This window comes from Lissotriton vulgaris, chromosome 9, assembly GCF_964263255.1.
Source record: "Lissotriton vulgaris chromosome 9, aLisVul1.2, whole genome shotgun sequence".
Taxonomy (NCBI): Eukaryota; Metazoa; Chordata; class Amphibia; order Caudata; family Salamandridae; genus Lissotriton; species Lissotriton vulgaris.
This window is the reverse complement of record NC_141697.1, coordinates 146,627,923-146,648,844: the sequence shown is the minus strand read 5'-3', so window position 1 is coordinate 146,648,844 and position 20,922 is coordinate 146,627,923. Positions and strand designations below refer to the sequence as shown.

Below are 20,922 nucleotides of genomic sequence, written 5' to 3'. Positions count from 1 at the left end.
CAACTTCTACTGCCCTCTTTGCGGGGGTACCTCTACGGCACATTTGCAGAGCTGATACGTGGTCGAGCAGCCATACTTTTACTAACCACTATTGTCTGCAATCAACAGACGCCGCAGATGCGGCAGTGGGACAAGCGGTGCTGCGGAATCTTTTCCAATAAAGGTGAGCCTCTGTTGCTACCCGCCTCCAGTCATAAAGGTATTTTCTCTTAAATGTTGATATATATTACATATTAAATGATATGTTCTTGTATGCTTGGAGTTTTTATGTTACCTTTATGACTTATATGATGATTTACTGCTTTCTACTCTTATTCAAGCAGGTGAATCTATGAAAGACACCCCTAATACTGGAAAAGAACATAAGTTACTTACCTGTAAACTGTGGTTCTCCAGTATTGGGGTCTTTCATAGATTCACATGCGACCCTCCCTTCCTCCCCTCAGAGGCTCCCTTCTCCTCAGGCACTTTTGGTTACTTTGTGCTACGAAAATCTGAGGACTTGGGCTTCTGAGGAGAAGGTCTAGAGGGAGCTACAGCCTGATTGGCTAGAATGTGGACCAATACATAATGACACTGATATGTTACTAAAGTGAGTTCCCCCCTTAGGCTTTCTATGGGCCTATTCTGTTGTATGGTACTTTTAAACTTTAGATATTTTACTGCATTATATGTATGTGTATATGTAATTATGATAATATTCATGTATATATGCATATATTACTGCTATTCTATGTACCGTGGGACTCCCACTTCGACGACGGGGAATATTCAAGCATGTGAATCTATGAAAGACACCGATACCGGAGAACACAGTTTACAGGTAAGTAACTTACGTTCTTTTTCTTGAAGAGGAAGAAATGTGAAGTACTGCGGTGACCTCATGACAGATTCCTAGGGCTGAGGATAATTGGAACACAGTGCAACAGGCAATGTACGCTTATGTAAACAGTCAGGTTTTAAGCTCTTTATAGAAGAATAGTATGGCTAGGCTGAGTATAAGTAGAGAGTGGCAGGCTGTTGCAAATTCTAGCTGTTAAAAAAGCGAAAGGTTTTTGTCTCCCCCCCCCAAATGCCCTTACTACCCTCACTACCCTCACACCAGCCCCTGTGAATAATGGGAACTTGCAAAACTAAGGTATTGAGGGATTTCAAGAAGACTAGTAAAAACTACTTAGTTTGTCGTTGACAAATACATCAAAATGTAAAAGGTCAAATATGTTGTAATATGTTTTTTTTCATTTTGCGACATGTTTGGGAATCAGATATGCAGAAACAGTGGGGCTTAGTGAAGGTTTATTCACCGCTAGTAGATAAATCTAACCACATGTGAGAAATAAAACGCACCAAATTTCTTTCATGTATTATATTTCAGTATTTTTTCAATTAAATTAATGAACACAAAGATTTAAATATATTAATCGTGCCACTGCTGCACTTAGAGCTGACCATATCCCTTTAAAAATAGAACAGCCGCAAAACTATTGAAGTACAGAAATCTATTCCTTTCTGCAAGAACTGAACAATACGATCCAATACGACTTAAGGGACTCAATAATACAAAAGAGAATGGTTACAGAGAGAAACAAGAACTTACCTGTAACCCCTACTAGGCTTCACTCTATGGCTCAAAGGGCGTGCAGTCCTCATCCTCACTTCAGGCGGATGTCCTAGCTGTTGAGGATACCCAGATAATAAATTAGTCATCTCTTTCCTTAGACCTATGTCCTTATCTAGCTTCCATGCTAGTAGTGTTTAACTCTTTTATATTCTGGCATGAGCAGTAATCGATTCCCTTCGTTCGTTCTTTCTTAACGGCTGCTTGCAATATCATGGCATTTCAAAATCAGAACCCCATCTTCACATACACTCACCATCGATGCATGCATCAATTGCTCAGCACAGAAAATAGGTAAAATCCAATACACTTACATGGGGCCTCCTCAACTGGTACTCAGCAATATGTTTTGCATTCATCATTGATGGAACTTACATAGCGTTCCAAAATTACTTTTCACTATTTTAACTTTATTTTCTGACTCACCTAATTCGCCATGCTCTGAATCTGTACCGCATTTTGAGCCCAACCAGTCAGACCACGGTTTAGACAGCTTCTTCAGTTTTGGGTGACTCATGGTTCAGGTTGCAGTTCTGTAATAGAATGCAACATGACGAGAGAGGAACAGGACTTTATTTCGATCATCCAAGGGTCTTCTACCCTCTCTTTATGCCCATTATTTAGACCACCGGAGAGTGGCTTAAAGTCTTACTTGCCCTACTTTCCATCTCTCTAATTCACTAAATTTAGCATGGTATCATGGCCAGACACAAGCTGCAGGAGGTTTCTGTTCTATTTGATACTTTAAATGCTGAAGCAAGACATCTGCACTTTTTCTTTACATTCATCACTCACATACCCGCTCCACTGTATCCCAGGTGTTGCAGCACACCTTGATGGCACTCGGCTGTCAAGGTGGCCCCGATGATGAAGCATGTCACCGACCAGGTCGGTGAGTGAGGGGTTCATTAAAAACAAAGAAGGACTTATTTTTTCATTAGAATTCCATCCCACCGATATCGCTCTTTAGCCTTATCTATGGTGATACTCCTCCTTTTGTTATATAGTGTCCTACCCAGGGGATTAGGAGTACCCTTCCGTCCACCGAGGTGGATAAAATCCCTTTACTCTCCACTTTTGTTTGCAATATGAAGAAATATAAAGCACCAGAAGGCAGTCCGCTTGCCTGACTGGTCAGCCGAAGCCGGACTCCGTTATTTCCCAGGCGGCGCAAAGCAAGTCCAAGAATCCTTCAACACCACTTACAACACCGCCAGACAAGGAAGGGAGACTTCTGGAGAATGTGGGGAAAAGGTTTTCTACTATGGCCAGCCTCCTGGTTCGAGCTGCTAAATGCTCTTGCTATCTTGGGCAGATATGATCGCCAGATGTGGTGTGATTTATCCCCGTTTGTGGACCAACTTCCGGATGAAGCGAAGGATGAAGCCAGGAAGATACTGGTGGAAGGGGAGCGTTCCTCTTCAGAGGTGATAGATTGTGCTATGGACATAGCAACAACAGCTTTCCGTGCATTGGCGGGTTCAGCAGTTTTAAGGCGTCAGGGCTGACAACGGGCAACCTGGTTTCGCCAGGAAGTTCAAAATAAGAACTTGGACTTACCTTTCGACTGAGATATGCTTTTTGGAAAGCATGTAGATGATGCCCTTCAAGGCATCAAGAGGGACACGGCAAGGTCCTTGGGGACATTGAATTACCGCAAAATTCCTTTCAGAGATGCGAGAGAGGGGGGTGAGGTTTCCTAGTACAGAGGTGGCAATCAACAACGCTACTCTTCGTACTCACAGTCCACTCAATCTTACAAGCCACAATACTCACAGCGCCAAGTTCAGTCTGCGTCTTTCTCTCGTCAGCCATCAAGAGGGTGTCAAGGGAGAGACCATTCTAAGCGACAATAGCGGCTACATGGCTCTTTCTACTGTTCCTACCCGATAACATCAGTGGGAGGCAGGATTTCTCATTGTCTACGCAGCTGGAAGGTCATTACATCAGACCAGTGGGTACTGAATATCATTCAGGGTGGCCACAGTTTAGAGTTTCAACAGCTTCCTCCTACCAGAGCTTCAGGGGCCAACGAGTCGAAACATCTGGGACTTCAACGTCCCGAAGCCCACCAATTTTTCATCAAGGGGGCAATAGAACCTGTACCTCACTCCCAGAGGGGAAGGGTTTTTATTCTAGGTTCTTCCTGGTTCGCAAGACAAAGGAAAAGTGGCGTCCAATATTAGATCTAAGGGAGCTCAACACCTATCTCATAAAGCTATCATTCAGGATGGTCACCCTTCAGGATATTCTACGTCCACTGAATCCAAGGGACTACATGGCGACTCTGGATTTACAAGAGGCATACTTCCATGTGCCGATCCACCCAGCTCACAGGCAATACCTACGCTTCACAGTAGGCAAGAGCCACTTTCAGTTCCGAGTGCTTCCTTTTGGTCTCTGGTCCGCACCAAGGATATTTACAAAAGTACTGGCTCTGGTGGCGGCGTTTCTCAGAAGACAATCTCTAGAGGTCTTTCCCTACCTAGACGATTGGCTGATAAAAGCTCCATCTTTCCAGGCGGCTTCCAGGGCGGTCACAAGCTGCATTCAACTTTTCAACCAACGGGGCCTTCAACTCAACAAGGAGAAATCGATCCTTCTTCCATCCAGGTCAGCAAAGTTTCTAGGCTCTATCCTGGACACAAATCGCTGCAAGGCCTTTCCATCGGAGGAACGTCAGAACAAACTTATTCTGTCAGCTCGTCTCTTGCAAAAGAGGAAGTCGCTGTTGGTCCGTCTCTACAAGTCCCTGCTTGGATCGATATCATCCTGCATACCATTGATTCCGCACTGCATGCTTCAAATGCGTCCGCTACAAGAGCAATAGGACAGGCAATGGTACCAGGCGGAAGGCTTGTTCGGCGACAAGATCACGGTGAAATCAGCAATAAAAAAAGCAAGCAGCTGGTGGTTGGTAAAAGACAACATCTCAAAAGGCTTAACCTTCACGCTTCCCCCATCCCCCATGGTTCTAACCACGGACGCCTCAATAGAAGGCTGGGAAGCGGTACTACAAGAGTTGAAGGTGAGCGTCATTGGGATCCAGATCAACGCAAGTTCCACATCAATCTATTGGAACTCAGGGCTATTCGCTTGGCCCTACAGGCTTTTCTTCTGAGGATTCAGAATCGCACAGTGCTGGTTCGCACGGACAACACAACGGCCATGCACTATATAAACAAACAGGGCGGGACAAGATCCCGGGCTCTTTCAAAGGAACTCAGGAAATTTGGAACTGGGCGATTCTCCACAACATTGCTCTTAAGGCAGAGCACCTCGCAAGTTCGCTCAATTCAACAGCGGATTCATTGAGTCGCCAAAGATCGATCAGTCCCGAGCGGGAATTAGCCCAGACCATTCTCAAGGGCGTCTTTTCAGTTTGGGGAACCCCGACCATAGACCTGTTTGCAACTCCAGAAAACACCAAATGCCAGTTCTACGCAAGCAGGGATCACCAACGGGGGTCCTTTGGGAATGCGCTTTTGATAGCTTGGTACAGCGCATTTGTCTATGCCTTTCCTCCAATTCCATGAATTCCGAGGCTGATCAGGAAACTCAAAGCGGAACCTTGCAGAATGATTTTAATTGCACCAGCGTGACCACAACAGTTCTGGTACACTGATCTCCTGCTTTCTCAGAACCAACTGATTCACCTGCAGCCTATTCTGTCTCTGTTCACAATGCCTCAGGGTCAAGTGCTCCATCCAGATCCAAGGTCACTCCAATTGATAGCGTGGCTCCTGAGTACAGAGAATTCCAGGATTGGAACCTCACAGAAGAGTGTAAGGATATTCTGTCTCAGGCCCAAGCTCCGAGTACGAATAAGACTTATCGGGCGAAATGGAAGAGATTCTGTCCCTGGTGTCAGAGGCAGAATATTCATCCATAAACTTCAGCTCCACATCAGCCTTTGCCATATATTCTTTCTCTGGCTAAGTTAGGTTTGGCTCATTCTTCTGTCACTGTACATCTAGCAGCCATCTCTAGATTCAGGCGGACGTCTTCAGGTCCTTCACTTTGGTCCACTAGGATTATTAAACAATTCCTGAGGGGCCTGTTCAGAGTGTTTCCTCCAGTCCGGCCTCCTCATTCTGGCAGCTTAATTTGGTTTTGGCTCATCTTATGAGAGCTCCGTTTGAGCCCATTCACAGAGCAGATCTGAAATTTGTATCATGGAAACTGGCTCTCCTATTAGCCTTAACATCGGCCAGGAGGATTATTGAGCTCCAAGCGCTAACTATTGTGGAACCCTTTCTTCAGTTCAAAAAGGATGTTCTGATTCTAAGGACAAATCCAAAATTCATCCTTAAGGTCCCATCCGAATTCCATTTGAATGAGCCTGTGATTTTGAAATCTTTTTTTCCCACGAACTACTAAACCAGCGGAGAGGTCTTTGCATTCTTTAGATGTTCAGAGGTGTCTGAAATTTTATATGGAACGAAGAATACCATTCAGGAAGTCTTCTCAACTTTTTGTCTCTTATAGTGCCCCGCGGAAGGGATTTCCGTTTTCAAAGCACAGTATTTCACGCTGGATCTCTAATACAATTCAGTATTGTCATCAGGAAGTGGGCAAACCGCTTGAAAGACGAGTTTGTGCTCATTCAACAAGATCTGTTGCTTTATCAGTGGCTCTATTCTCAGGAGTCCCTATCGAGGACATCTGTAGAGCAGGTACGTGGAGCTGTATCCACACCTTCACGAAGCACTTCTGCTTGGATTCTTCCATGAAGGAGGATGCAGAGGTGGGTCAAGCAGTCCTGAGAAATCTTTTTCAATGAGAGATGAGCTTTCCCTACAATCCCTCCTTCCTGTATTGCACATTTTGTATCGATTTTTGTATTCTTCTCTGTGGTAACATTTTTATGATTTGTTTCCTATGAGGATAACCATGTTGACATGTAAGGATATTCATGTAACAAAATGTGCTTTTATGACTTACTGCTAGCTACTCTGATACAAAGCATGGGAATCTATGAAAGTTCCTATACTGGGGCAAGAAAACAAGTTACTTTCCTTGCAACTTTGGTTCCCCAGTATTGGTAACTTTCATAGATTCCCATGCGACCAACCCTCCTCCCCTGGGAAAGCTTGGCCTTTTTTTTTTTTTTACTGAGATAGTTGCTGTTACACAACGGCTACGAAAAATCTGAGGCTCTCTCAGGAGGGTTCTATGGGGTGAGGCTATTCTGATTGACTGTTGCAGAATTTCTGGTCTCTTTTACAAAAAGAGGTGGATAAGCTACAAAATGAGATGAGGCCTAGGCCTAGTTTTCTCTTTTGTACTTACTGCTATTGTATTTTTTATTTACCGAGGCTCCCATTCCGACGACGGGGGAATGATACAAAGCATGGGAATCTATGAAAGTTACCAATACTGGGGAACCAAAGTTACAGATAAGTAACTTGTTTTCTTCTTGTTCACCTAGATTTTTCTGGTACCACCCACCCTTATTTGGGCTGCATGGGTACTGCGGGTGTCAGGCCTGCCACAACTATATCTTCCCTCAGCATCTTCTCCCGGTTATCACAGAGTTGTTGGAAAGGTGCACTGAGTTGTCGGTCATGGGGAACTTCTCCTTCACGGATGGGCAGTTAATAGCATACTCCTTAGTTTCCTCTACATCTCCCACGGATCCCTAGGTCTCCAAAATGCCTGGCACAGCGATGCGGACTTGACAGCAATCCTAAAGAAGCATGGCTATCCACGCATAATTCATTAAATGAAAAGCAGCCAACATTCCGTAGCTCTGAATTATAAAGTATTATAAAGTAAGTGCACCCCTTGATTTATTACAATGGGAAGTTAGCAGCACTAACGTAAACATTTTCTGCAACTTTAACAGTCTCCAACATCTCCTACGAGGAATCTTGGCCTACTTCCGTTTGCAAAACTGTTTAAATGTAGGGATATTTGAGGGTACTTGTTTATGTACAGATCAGTGGGTTTCATGTTGGGAATTAGATTTCACTTTTCCAAAATTTCGATTCTGATTCTGTTGGCTGATGGTTCTTCGTTTCGTAATTAACATATTTATATTTGTGGTTGTGGTTTGTTGCATTGGGTTACATTTATGCATAGCTATTACATTGTGAGGACTAGGCGGTCATATATCTCAATACGTAAAAAACAGAGAATGTCAAGCTGGTGTTTTCTTTTTCACATCGCTGTACTTTCCTTCAGGTTCTTATGCAAAACATGCATTGGCAAAGACAGTTTATGTCACTTTGCCAATGTTTTCTGCTGAAATTGACTTTGGCAGTGCTTGAAGAAAAAGTACAAGTACTGGAAAAGCCAGTAATAGAAAAAGGCCATATTTTAACACTATTTAGAATCTTTTCAGATGGTCACCACTGTGTGGCTAGACAAAACATAACTGCCACCGTAGAACAATAAAACAGTAGTAGTGTCTAGAAGAGAGAGCTAGTTAAGCTGTACAACATTAGGCTAACTGAACAGTAATTGAATTTAGTGTGCAAGTTTTGATTACCTTTCATGAAAAGAAAGTTAATTAAACTAGGGGCAATTGCAAAACTCTGCCTAGTGTCTTGGGGCTGTCATGATAATGAAACCCAGAATTGACTGTTCCCCTTAAATATTTTAGGTATTTCATGAGTCACTATGATATATGCATTTTTATACCACTGCATTTTGTTCAATAACATCACTTAAAAATGTACTATATAGACAATACAAAACCGGCAATATTTAATATGGTACTACATTTGCTTTGAAGATGTATTGTGAAGTCATAAACCACTGGCCTTTAGGCCAAAATAGCAGTATCTGACCATAAAAAACGGTACTGATCATGTGTTTTTTATATTTCATGAATTTGTATTGATTTTAACACAGTTTATGGAAAATATTTCACGTTGATTAACTCTTTCCTGTGAAATAAGAGCTTTGAAACCACTGGCCTGTAGCCACCACAAAAGGTTTACCTATGGAGTATATTTGACATTTCGACATGCGGTGTAAATGACAATGCTGACTATGGGTTGATTTTTTAAACTGTTTTTTTTATTTTCTTTGAGCAGATGATGGAAAGAAAATTGCTCAGTTAGAGAAACAGCTATTGGATGATTTAAAGTCCCTACGACATAAACAGGTGATCCATCCTGCTCTCCAGGAAGGTAAGTCCGGAGAGGTTTTACTTGATAATCAATTGTGTTTTATAATGCATTGAAGCTACTTATTGCTGCCGGTAATCAGTAGGAAGTTTTATTTCGACTTAACTTATTGACCTGCATATGTGGTTTGGATGGAAGTAGCGCTTTGTTTAACAGAATTCAAAATGCTGACGTCAAACATAGGTGTGGTCAGTGACTCCTGGTGACCTTAAACCAAAACCGATGCTATACATGGAGTAAGGTCCACCTTTAGCTTGCTTTTCATGCTATTTCAGTTTGGAAGTACAAGCTGCATATAAAGAAAGTAATGGTTCGTTGGTTGTCGGAGGTCAGTCAGCTTTTATCTTTTGGCACATAAGATTCTCTTGTTCTGACCATCTGAAAAAGGCTCATAAATATGGGCAATTTTTGAATGTCCTCTCTTTCAAGGTCCAAAATAGAACAGGCATTGGGAAAGCCAATCGGTCCCTCCTATCTTACCATTGCCTTAGTTTGTAAAGTATTGTTGAAAAAAAAATGTTAAAGAATCATTTAAAAGTACTGGATAATAATCGAACTTATCTTAAATTATATCAAAATTGTACATTGAATAAAGTGTTTTTATAATAACAAAATTTATAAAGTGCCTGGTTACACTAGGCTAGTGTGTCCCTGCGCTGCATTACGGCTTTAACCAGAGCACCTCAGCACTAATATTTTATCCCACCCACCCGCTACCTAGCCTAGGCCTACTCTTTGGGAAAGAGGTAAGTTTTTCAGCTCTTTGCGGAATACCAACTCTGACGTCTCCAGCCGGAGTCTAGGAGGGAGTCTGTTCCAGTGTTGGGCTTCCAGAACGCGAAAGGAGCGCCCTCCCATCCTCGCTCTTCTGAACTTCGGAACCTTGTCCTGCCTGGTCCCGCTAGATCTCAGTTGCCGGGTTGGGTTGTATAGGGTTAGTAGGTTATGGAGATAGATGGGCCCTTTCCCCTGTGTGATTCGGTGACTAACACATAAGGCTTTGAACACACCTGTTCCCTGATCGAAAGCCAGTGTAGCGATTCCAGCTCCCTCTTAGGCAGCATCAGAACCAAGCGTGCCGCCGCATTCTGTATACTCTGCAGCCTCTGAATACACTTGGAATTCGCTCACAAATAAAGGACATTCCCATAGTCCAGCCTCGATGTTATTAAGGCATGGACCATGGTTTTCCTGGCTGTCATTGGCAACAGGTCCAGTGTCCTCCTGAGACCCCTCTGAATGCCAAAACATATGCCTGCCACCCGTCTTGTGTGGTGCTCAAACGAGATCTTGGTATCGAGTCATACCCCCAAATTCCTAACTTGTTCGCTAGGTGAGGGTAGCGGGCCCAGCGCTTGAGGCCACCAAGCCGATGTCTACACCGATGGAGCCTTCCCAACAATCAGCACCTCTGTTTTATTTCCATTTAATTTGAGGCAATTGTTCGCCATCCAAACCGCCAATTCCTGCAAATAAGTACTGAAATTGCTGGCTACCTTCTCCTCTGGTTGTGTCAAAAGCACAACCAGTTGAGTGTCGTGTGTGTCGGACACGACTTCCACCCCAAATTTGTCCGTGATCTCCGCCACAGGTGCTACATAAAGGTCAAAAAGAGTTGGGCTGAGACAGGACCTTTGTGGCAACCCCTGTTTTTAAAAAAATATATTTTTATTACCGGTATTAAACATGGATATATACAATTGGATACATCGCACTTAACATTACGCAAATACGTGAAGTCCACATATCACATATGATAGTACACACATTTGTAATTTTCACGTTTTCTGTTACATTCCCAACCGCTTCCGAATAAACTCCCCCCACCCTCCCTCTACCCCGGCACTTACACATGTATATTCATTTTACACTTGGTACGTAGTCTTAGCTTTGCAAGTATATCTCTTAAGCAGTGCTCTGCCATAGCCACCTTTATTTCCACGTCCAGTGCTAACCAGACATGTCCCTTTGCACCTGAGCCTGCGCTCACCTAGCGACACATGAGGAAGCGTCTAGTGGAGGGGCAGTGCCCTATTTGCTAGTCACGTAGTTCCTTGGCCTAATTGTCAATAGAAGATGAAGACATAGTACCGTCATTACCAGATTCAAAAGCCCCAAGCATAGCATTCCAGTCGAGTGATATGGGAGTCTTCCTGAGGCCCCTACGCTCTTCCCGTTGCAATTCCATACCTTCCGCCCACCCCCACTGCACTACTTCTCCGCGCCATACATCTGGGTCAGGTGGCCTAGCCGACTTCCATCTCATTGTTATGGTTCTCTTGGCCAGCAGAAGGGCTAAATCGGCAAATTGTGTTGCTACGCTTTTTTTCTTTTCAGTAGGGCCCAATCCCAACAAGTTACACACCAGTGATGTGTATGGTCTGGCTGGTGCTAGCCTGGTCAAAGCGTCATGTATTGTCTTCCAATAGTAGCCCAACTTTGGGCAATCCCATAACATGTGAACTAGTTGCGCGTCATCTGCTCCACATCGGGGACATGTGTCTGCGGCATCTGGGAACATGACGTGCAACCGGTGAGGTGTGAGGTATGCCCTGTGCAGTGCCATAAGCTGGATAATTTAAAATTTCGGGTTCCTCGACACCTTCTTCGGGAATTTCAAAATGCGTTCCCACTCCTTGTCTCTAATAGCTCTCCCTATGTCTCCCTCCCATCTGTCTCGTAAAGGTTGTAGCGAGGTTGCCCTCCCTGTTCTGATGCCACTCGCTAACCATTTCGTCAGGTGGCTGCCTGTCCCCATTAAATACTGCATAGAAAGTAGTGGGTTCGTGAGTGGTTCATCGCCATTTGGCGCCCATGTCTGTGTAATGAAGTGTCGTACCCTGGCATACAATAGGAACAGCCCTCCCTGGGCGTGTTGGGAACTGCAAAAGTCAGCGAAAGTCATAACATGGCCCTCCGCGAACAGGTTCCCTACCTGCACCACACCCGCATCGTGCCAAGCAGTGAGTTCCCGGCTCTACAGCATACCCGTTCCCAACGGAAGCCCCAGGAGTGGTATTGTGGGTGCGTATGAGGACGCGGCATTCGTGTATTTCACCGCTTTCCTCCAGCAGGTAACGGCCAGTTTAAGTAGGGGTTGTGAGAAGTTGCCCTGATATATGATGCTCACTAGTTCTAGTGATCACCTTGTATCAGTCCAAACAACCCTTATGGTGATTGGTTGTAAGTCACCCTTATAGACCAGCTATCCTAATGGTAGCATGGACAAAGCAGTCTTAGGCTAAACTCTTTTGGCATGTGAAGCCAGCTGTTTTACCACACATAAGCCCTTGAATACCAAATGAAAGGACACCGCACAAGTAGTTATGAAAATAAACAAGATATTTATTAACTAACATACACCTCTGAACTCTTTATGAGATCAGAGGGCTAAGCACATGACAAGACTCTTAAGAAAAATACGTTAAGTGGCACGAGTTACAATGTTGCCCTAGGGCGCAACAAACCATATACTAAACAAGTGGTATAAGGAAGTCGATTAAAGGAATGGAGCTGCCAGAGGCTGTAGGATCGCTGGGACTACACTACCCTAACTTTAGGTAAGTAAGAGGAGGCCCACGGAACGCGTGTGCAGAGTGTGAACTCACACGCGAGATGCGTAACAACGTCTATGGACAGTACAGTTCGAGAAAAAGGTGAGTACGGACAATCCTGACTAGAGAGGACTAAAACGACTGTGAATCTGGACACTAGGAGAGTCAATCTACACTTGAGCACCGAAAGGCTTTTGTTACCTCACCCCCCTGGCTGCGGGTGCATAGGTGTGAAGTCGTGTCGGGTCTATGGAGCCTGAAAGAAAAGATGCTGCAGGCGACCAGGAGGAAGATGTCCGGTGTGATCCAAGGGTGGATCCGTGAAGCTGAAGACCTGAAAGCAGAGGGGACAATGTTCAAAACCACTAGCCAGTGACTGGAGTGGAACCAGGAAGGAACCAGAGGCTGTCGTCGCGATCAGGTGAAGAGTGGACGCTTGACTCTGCAGCCATGTGGACCAGGAGCTGTCCCACCCTGGCTCTCGCTGTCAGCGGTGTTGGATCCGGATTCGGCGTCAACAGGCCTTGGCAAAGGCAACCCACGCGGTGAGTGGAATCAGCGTCTGGTGCGGACCAGGAGGGTCCGTGGTGCTTCTCCTTTGTAGGGAAGCAGGGGCCAGTCTGGAGCAACCAGACCAGCGGTGTGGATTTCAAGGTTCCTCGCCTAGGAGGCCACCAGCCAGCCGGCAAGTGACCAGACAACGCGTCGAGCAGCAATCAAGCAAAAGGGCCCCACGCAGATCTCGTGGATGCTGGAGGGCTGATCTTCTGTGCAGGAGCTGCTCGGGGCTGGGGCTTCTCAATCCCCAAAGCACTTCGTCGAGGATACCTCAGAAGTCGTGCTGGAAGCGAAGTGCAGTTTCTCCAAGATGGCCGGTCCCACGTGTCTCGTCGCACCCACGGATCTCAGCTATGCTGCAGATGTAGGTAGAGGTCGGAGAGGTCTGGGAATCCGGGTCTCGTTGGGCTCTGAAGTCTGGATCCTTGCAGGAAGACGACAAAAGGAAGCCGCTGGACGCTGATGGTGCCTGCTTGTGCAGGGTGGACACTCCTTGCCCACAAAGGAAATTTCTTCAGTCTTCTGTGGAGCAGAACGTCGAAGTCCAGAGTTTCTTCTTGTAAAGTTGTTCAGGATAATCTAATTTGGAATGGGACCAGCTCCTACCTTTATCCGGCTAAAGGGGGCTGTACTACGACTAGGTCCCTCCTATGGGTGGGACCAGGAAGGGGGGTGGTTACACCCCCTATCCTTTGTCCAGTTTCGCGCCAGAGCTGGGGCTGGAGTACCCCAGCAACTGGTTTGAACCAGAGTATGCACAGGACACCTTGTGTGCCCCAGGCATGTCTCATTCCTTTCAGGCCTGTCCTACTTCATACACAAAATCCTGTCTGGGGTGGTGCTAGCACCTCCCAAGGCAGGAAACCCTTTGTCCAAGCCTCCCTCGCTGGAAGGACTCCCAGCAGCAGGAGGTCAGACTTGTGTCTGTGGTGGCAGCATCCATTTTGTGATGCTGATGCTCGAGTTAACTTTAACCAGGGTTCACAGTTACATACATGTCGTGTCCCTCTAAAAGGGTGGAATGCTACCCCCGTCGCCAGAATCGGCGAGGGGGTAGTATTCCAATTCGTACGACACCTTACTCGACATGTTTTGATAATGCTATGCCAAAGTTAGCAATAACCGCGAGGATTATAATGCACTTAAGAGTATATGGTATAGCGTTATCATGGAAACAGCTAAAGGACTTAGTTCCGAAAGCTGCAGTCCGGCTCAGCTCATGCCAGAGTACTATCTCACATAATTCCACGCACTCTGCCTCCAGGATTGTTAAGGCCTGCCATAGGAGTGACTTATAGGAGTATATGTGCCCATTTTAGGTTTAGATGTAGGTATACTATATCTAAAGCAAAGGGTGATTACACCACCTTGCCCCAGCTGATTGATCAGCCAGTTGTGTCAGATTTGGATGGCCAGCCAGGGGTGGCATAATACATGCTGCAGCCCCTGGTAGGCCTTGGGTTCACTTATGCCCTGGGTACCTATGGTACACTGTACAAGGACTTACAAGAGTGACCCAATACCAATTGGTAATGCACCTAAAGTACATGGATGTCAATTTAGAGAGAGAACAGCTAGGCTGTGGGTCTGATTAGCTGGCCCACAGCCAGGGAAAGTCGTAAACCAGTGAAGCAAAAAGCAAAAATCTAGGGTGACCATAGGATTGCAGACCCTACTCTCCTACAGGGGTGGTGTCGATCCGGGGATCCACACCCTCGACAGCAACAGGTTGTGTATGACGCCGGGCGCTCTGTCGGTCTCTGTCAGGCCAATTTCGTGTAAGTTGTGGCCTGCTAGCCAGTAGGCCAGCCATTGCAATTGACACGCATAACCATATGCCAACATATCTGGGACCCCCATACCTCCTTCCGCAGTTAGCAGTTGCAGTTTAGCTAAACTTATGCGCCGCCTACCCGACCCCCATATCAGTTCCGTAAGTATAGTGTTGAGCGTTCTGAACGTGCTCGCGGGGATCATAAACGGTAGGTTTGTGAAGAAATATAGAAGACTGGGCAGCACTACCATTTTAGAATGGCCACCCGCCCTGCCACCGATAGCGGCAATGTGCTCCAGAATTGCACTTGTGACTTCAGTGCAGCAATTGCTCTACCCAGGTTCCCGTCGAGCATGTCTTTCACTCCTCTGTACACTTGTATCCCTAGGTATCGAAAGGTCACCGTCGCCACCTGAAATGAATGGTGGGGGGGGAGCGCAACTGGGTTGATTACGCGGAGGCGTTGAAATAATATCCATACGACTTAGTGTTGTTAATCATGAGACCCGATAATGCCCGTAAGGCCTCAAATATTTCTGGTATAGGGTCAAGACAGCCTCCCATATCACCCACATAGAGAACTATGTCATCCGCATAAGCCGAGACCACGTATGTCGCCGCCGCCCTCTGTATACCTCTGTGTTGCGCCGAGGTCCGAAGCTTACACAACAGGGGTTCCAAAGCCAGGATGAACAATAGGGGGGATAGCGTACAGCCCTGTCTAGTGCCCCTCGCTACCTCTAATTGTGTTGAGATGCACTTGTTCGTGCGAACCCGTGCCGTTGGACGGGTGTTTAACAGCTTCACCCAGGCTATAAACTCAGGTGGTATCTCAAATTTAGTGAATGCTGTAAACGTAAAATCCCATCTGAGGGAATCAAAGGCCTGTTTCAGGTCCAAGGAAATACAGCCTTCCGCCCCTTCGGTCGCGTTTTCGTGGAGCATTATTTGGCTGATCCTCCGCAGGTTCATCGCCGTGCTTCAACCGGGCACGAAGCCGCATTGGTTAGGGTGTATTAGGTGCGGGATGTATTGAGCCAGCCTCGCCGCCAGAACCTTACTTAGGATTTTGTAATCCGTATTTAGTAAGGACAGAGGTCTGTAGTTAGCTAATTGAAGCCCGTCCCTGCCAGGCTTCGGGAGTGAAACTAGCAACGCCTGAAGTGACGACTGTGGTAGTCCATGAGACTTCAGCGCTTCTTGGTATACGCCATGTAAACGCGGTGCAATTAGGTCTATATAGGCCCCGCAGAACTCTGCCGGGAGGCCGTCGGTTCCGGGGGTTTTATTCCTCGGCAGCGCGTGTATCGCCTGCCATATCTCCTCGACCGTAATAGGGCGCGCTAAGTCCCCCCCTGAGTCTCAGTTAACTGCGGCAAATCGAGGTCGGCCATTAACTCCTCAAATGCCTCCTCCGACAACTGCTGGTGCTGGCCATATAGCGCGTCGTAATAGTCCCTAAAAGTAGTGTTTATACCTAATTGTGTCGTGACCGGCACCCCGTCTTGGCCGGTTACTTCCAGTATGGGCATATACACGGGAGAGTTCCGCACCAGGCGTGCCAGTAAAGGGCCCGATCTCTCCGCATGCGCGTGTTGCCTACATGTGTATTCCCTATTGTCCAGTAAACGCAGCTCTTCAAGCAACTCAGCGTGTTGTATGTGCACTTCTTGCAGTGGCGTGAATGGTATGTATGTACCCGCGGCCCCGCTTTCCAACATTGCCAGCCGTCCCTCTACTTCCCGGAGCTTTTCCAGCATAGTGTCTCTCAAGCCCACTTTCGTGCTCATCGCTACACCCCTCATGGATATCTTAAAGGCGTCCCACTCGATCTGTCGTGAGCTAGCCGTATCAGCGTTCGTAGTGAAATAGTGCAATACAGCGTCTGCTAGGGCAGACCGGAAGACGGTATCCTCCAGCAGGTCTGGCGTTAAGCGCCAAGTTGGTATAGGAGTCGGGATCCTACCCCATTGCATAGTGATTTCCACCGGGTTATGATCAGAAAACGTCTTACCCATATGTTCAGCAGTCACCACTGACCCCATCAATTTTCTAGAACAGAAAATGAGATCTATCCTAGTGTGCAGGTTATGTGGCGGGGAGTAGAAAGTATATTCCCTGTGTAGCAAGTGTGTGGTCATCCATATGCCGGCTAAATCCCAACCTTCCGCCCACTGTGTAAGCGAGTCAGCCTGTCTCCTACTCTCGGTGGCCTGCAGTGGCGGATGAGACCTGTCAAGGGATATGTCTAAGACTGCATTGTAATCCCCGCCTATTATCCAATCATTTTCCGACCATTCCGCCAGCACCCTGCTAATTGTGGCAAGAAAGTCCGACTGACCTGTGTTCGGCGCGTATACACTGCCGAGTACAATAAGGGAGCCATCTAACATCCCACGTATAAACACATATCTACCTTCCTGATCCACTTTTTTCTCCACCAACTTAAAGGGGACAGAGTTTTTGAGCCATATAGCCACCCCTCTCAAAAACGCGGAATAAGTGGTGGCAAATAATTGCCCCTTCCACTTTTTAAGCAGTTTTGCACTCTCTGCACTATTAAGATGAGTTTCCTGAAGGTATGCTATTGTTGCCTGCCTCCGATTCAGTTGTGCCGAAATTCTATGCCTCTTGTGAATCGACCCCATGCCACGCACATTCCAGGTGCATACTTTATATGTGTTAGGAGTCTCCATGGTGGCGTGTGGCAGTTACATCCGTCAGAACCCGTTCCATCCGTGTACTGCACATAAAGTGTGGTGTCCTAAGTGCCCTTAAAACATGTAACTCTCTAACCTTAAGGTCCCCGTGTGAAACTACCCGGGGTCCAAACATCCTTGCCCAACATGGGCAACAGTTAAACTGACTCGTGCCTGCGCTCTGGGGGGGTGGTACCCACTCGCACTCTCTAGGTACCTGTTGGTGTTACTGCATTGTGCCCTAAACTAATATGTTATCTATTCCCTGCTAGCCCACCCTCTCTCACAGGCAAATCTCATACATTACCAATCGGTGTCTTCAACAGCTACTATCAGTATTCATTCGCCATTTGGGCAGTAATTTTGGGAAATAGCTGCAAACTAGTGACAGAGCCTGACATTTCCGTACGGGAGCCCGAATTGCTGCCCACGTCCGATCCGTCCCTGGCATCATGTGCTGCCAACGCATCCTCTGTCAGCAAAGTCATTTCCGACGTCTCCCGTTTTCTGGCCGGCGTCTTTCCACCTTTCTCACCAGGCCCTTCTGTGTGGTCTTCTCTCGTGCTATGCTGTGGCTCTTCCCGACGCGACGGTCCCGCATCTTGGTCTTCGCCATTGGATCCTGCGTGTGCAACGGCGTCAGCACCACCTCCATCCTCTCCGCCGCCTCCTCTGGGGATTCAAAGAAGTAGGATTTGTTGCCGTATATTATTTTGAGTCTGGCTGGTAATAGCGGTGCGTATTTTAGATTACTGTCCCGCAGTTTGCGCTTCACACCCAGGAACGTCGATCTGACTTTCTGCACCACCAGGGTGAAATCCGGATGAATAGATATGGTCTTGTCCTCAAATTTCAGTGGAGCTTTTTCTCTCGCCTCTCTCAGCACTGAGTCTCTGTCTTTGTAATGTAAGAGGCGTGCTTTTAGTGGTCGCGGTGGTGCTCCAGGCCTGGGTGGTTTCGATGGCATTCTGTGCGCTCTCTCCACACTGTATAACGGAGTAAGGTCCTTGGGCCCCACCACCTTCTTCAGCCAGTCTTCTACGAATTGTGTGGGGTTTCTCCCCTTGCTGCTTTCCGGAACCCCCAATATTCTGACGTTATTGCGGCGCGCCCGCCCTTACGCGTCATCCATCCTCTCCCAGAGCGTCTTAAGCTGCCGCTCCATGTTTTCTAGTTTCGTGGAGTGTTCTGTTTGCTGCGGTATCAGGTCATCAAGTTCGATCTTGTGCTCCGTGACCCTTTCGGCCAGTGTGTTGTGTTCGGCTTTGAGGAGGGACAGGCCCGTCGCCATGGTATCCATACGAGTCTCCAGCGCTTCCCTGGAGGCCTTGATTTCTGCTAGAATGAGGTCTAGTTTAGCCTCCTGCGTGCCTTTTCCCGTCGGCCGCACAATTTCGTTGTTCGAGGAGGCCAGTGGGTCGTCCGATCCCGTGGACTGAAGGTCTGCGTCCACCCCCCACTCTTGCATCTTGATCCTGTTTCTCCCCATGGCTCGTGTCGTTTATGTGGTGCTGCTGGTGCCCCGCGTGCACACGCAGTACCTGCTCCTGCAGGGTGTAGTTGGTATTGACAATCACCCACTGGCACTAGTCGCCACAAAGACCTCCGGTCCGTGGCCGCAAATAGGCAGATATCAGTCTGTGGGATTCCACTCGTATACACCGACTGCTCCTTCACTAACCACACCACCGGGTCCTGTTATACGTCCCGCTGGCCACCCGATGACATGCGGTGGAAGGAGGGGTCAGCCATCCAGCCCACAATGGCTCCACCGCCCACAGGATGTTGTCCCACCCACGATGGCCGGGGGGTGGGGGGGGGGGCAGGGACACACACCTCTCCGCACTTCAGGCGGCTGTCCCATGCAAAATACCTCCTTCCAGTCGGCCACAGTGGGCGTAGGCAGCAGTCCACCACTAGTCACCTGTCTGAATATGGTGTTGTGGGAGAGTCGCACCCAGCCTCCAGAGTCTATGCACAATCCAGTATAGCACTCCCTGCTATGCCAGTCCAATGCCCCGCGCTTTCATGCTGCGCTCATATCTCCTCCTCCGGCCCAGAGCTCCACTTATCTGCGTGTCCGGGAAGACCCTCCTGATCTCGGCGGTAGTGACGGCCGCCTCTGTAGTGTCAAAATGGCGCCCGCTATCCCAATCACATTTGTGACGGTGTACACCCCTCCGGGTCTGTTCAGCAGGTTTCGCACCCCGGGTTCAGCCGTCTCCAGTCGGCTTCTAACAAAATGCCCTTCACCTTCCTCCGCTCTATGACGGACTGCTCACTTGCGCTGCGGTACCGACGTCTTCCTACACCGGGCTCGTGCTCCCTCAATAATACCCCCGGCTCTGACACTCACTGCGGCCGCACCCCCGCTCAGGCGATGTCTGCTCTTCAAGTCGTGCCACCGGGTATAGCCTCAGCTCGCGTCTCTCCTGTAGCGGTACTCCGCACGTCCCTCCAGGCCTCCGACAGGTATCCCTCAATCAAGTCGCACACAGCCCGTCTCCGCCCCCTGCCTCAGGCTGCGGGTCACAGCGTGCTACGAGGCCTCTCCGGTTCCGTCTGCTCTCCACACCGCTCGGGAGCAGCTTGTAACGTGTAGCTTGGTTCCACCTGACCTCCGCACTTCTAGTAGTCGTGGGGCTAAGGTGGATCTCCCGTGGGAAACGGGATCGCAGGATAATTAGCAAAATATTAGGGCATATGACGGAGCTAGCTTAGATCACGTCCGCCATGCTCAGCTCGTGGCCACGCCCTCCGTGGCAACCCCTGTTTCAGGCTGTCTTTGGACCGATATGGTCCCTGTGCCACTGGAAAGCTGCGGTCTTGCAGAAAGGACTCAAGCCATTCCCACGTTTTACCAGCCACTCCTCCCCTTTTTAGACATTGCAGCAACGTGTGATGCGCTACAGTGTCAAATACGGCACTTAAATCCAGCAGAATCCGTGCCGCCGTCTGACCCTCGTCTACAAATTTCCGTAAGGTCTCTGTAGACAGGAGCTGCGCTGACTGTGTCGAATGGAGTGCACGGAAGCTTGATTGGGTGGGATGGAGCAGCTTATGAGCGTCATTATGGGAAGTCAGCTGAATATTAACAACCTTCTCCGCGATCTTACCGAAGTAAGGTAGCAGCAAGATAGGGCGCTGGTTGTCTAATTGCTCCATGCTAACATTTAGGCTTTTTTTCAAGGGAGGCACCACTGCCTTCCAATTTTTCAGCACCTTTCCCGAGCTAAATGATAGCTCTAATAGGTGTCTGATGTAGGGCTCTAGGATATCCACGCTACCTCTCAATACTTTGGGTGATGCAGGATCTGTAGGGGTACCCGATTTGATGTTAGCAGCTATTATGCCTAGAGCATCCCGAGGAGGGACACTGAAGGTCGTTCATGTTAATGTTATTGCCATTTATAGAGCGCACTGTTGCCCAATGGGTGTCCTGGCGCTTAAAGATTAGTGTCCAACCGAGGCATGACCAAGCGGGAGATAACCATGTGTTCGAGGCATGTGGGCTGCTGAATTCATATCTGTGCATAAATCGCCACCTAGTGTTGGGTCCGGATGATTGCACATTGTTGTCCTG

The 20,922-nt window shown here is 47.7% G+C and overlaps 1 protein-coding gene across 1 annotated transcript in view; it reads left to right on the top strand.

The window, feature by feature from the left end:
* MGA (MAX dimerization protein MGA) overlaps window positions 1-20,922 on the top strand; it is a 734,728-nt gene that overhangs the window by 134,933 nt on the left and 578,873 nt on the right. The window contains exon 5 of the mRNA XM_086937233.1: window positions 8,662-8,757. Coding sequence (XP_086793359.1) covers window positions 8,662-8,757 — 96 coding nt within the window. The remainder of the gene's footprint in view (window positions 1-8,661; window positions 8,758-20,922) is intronic.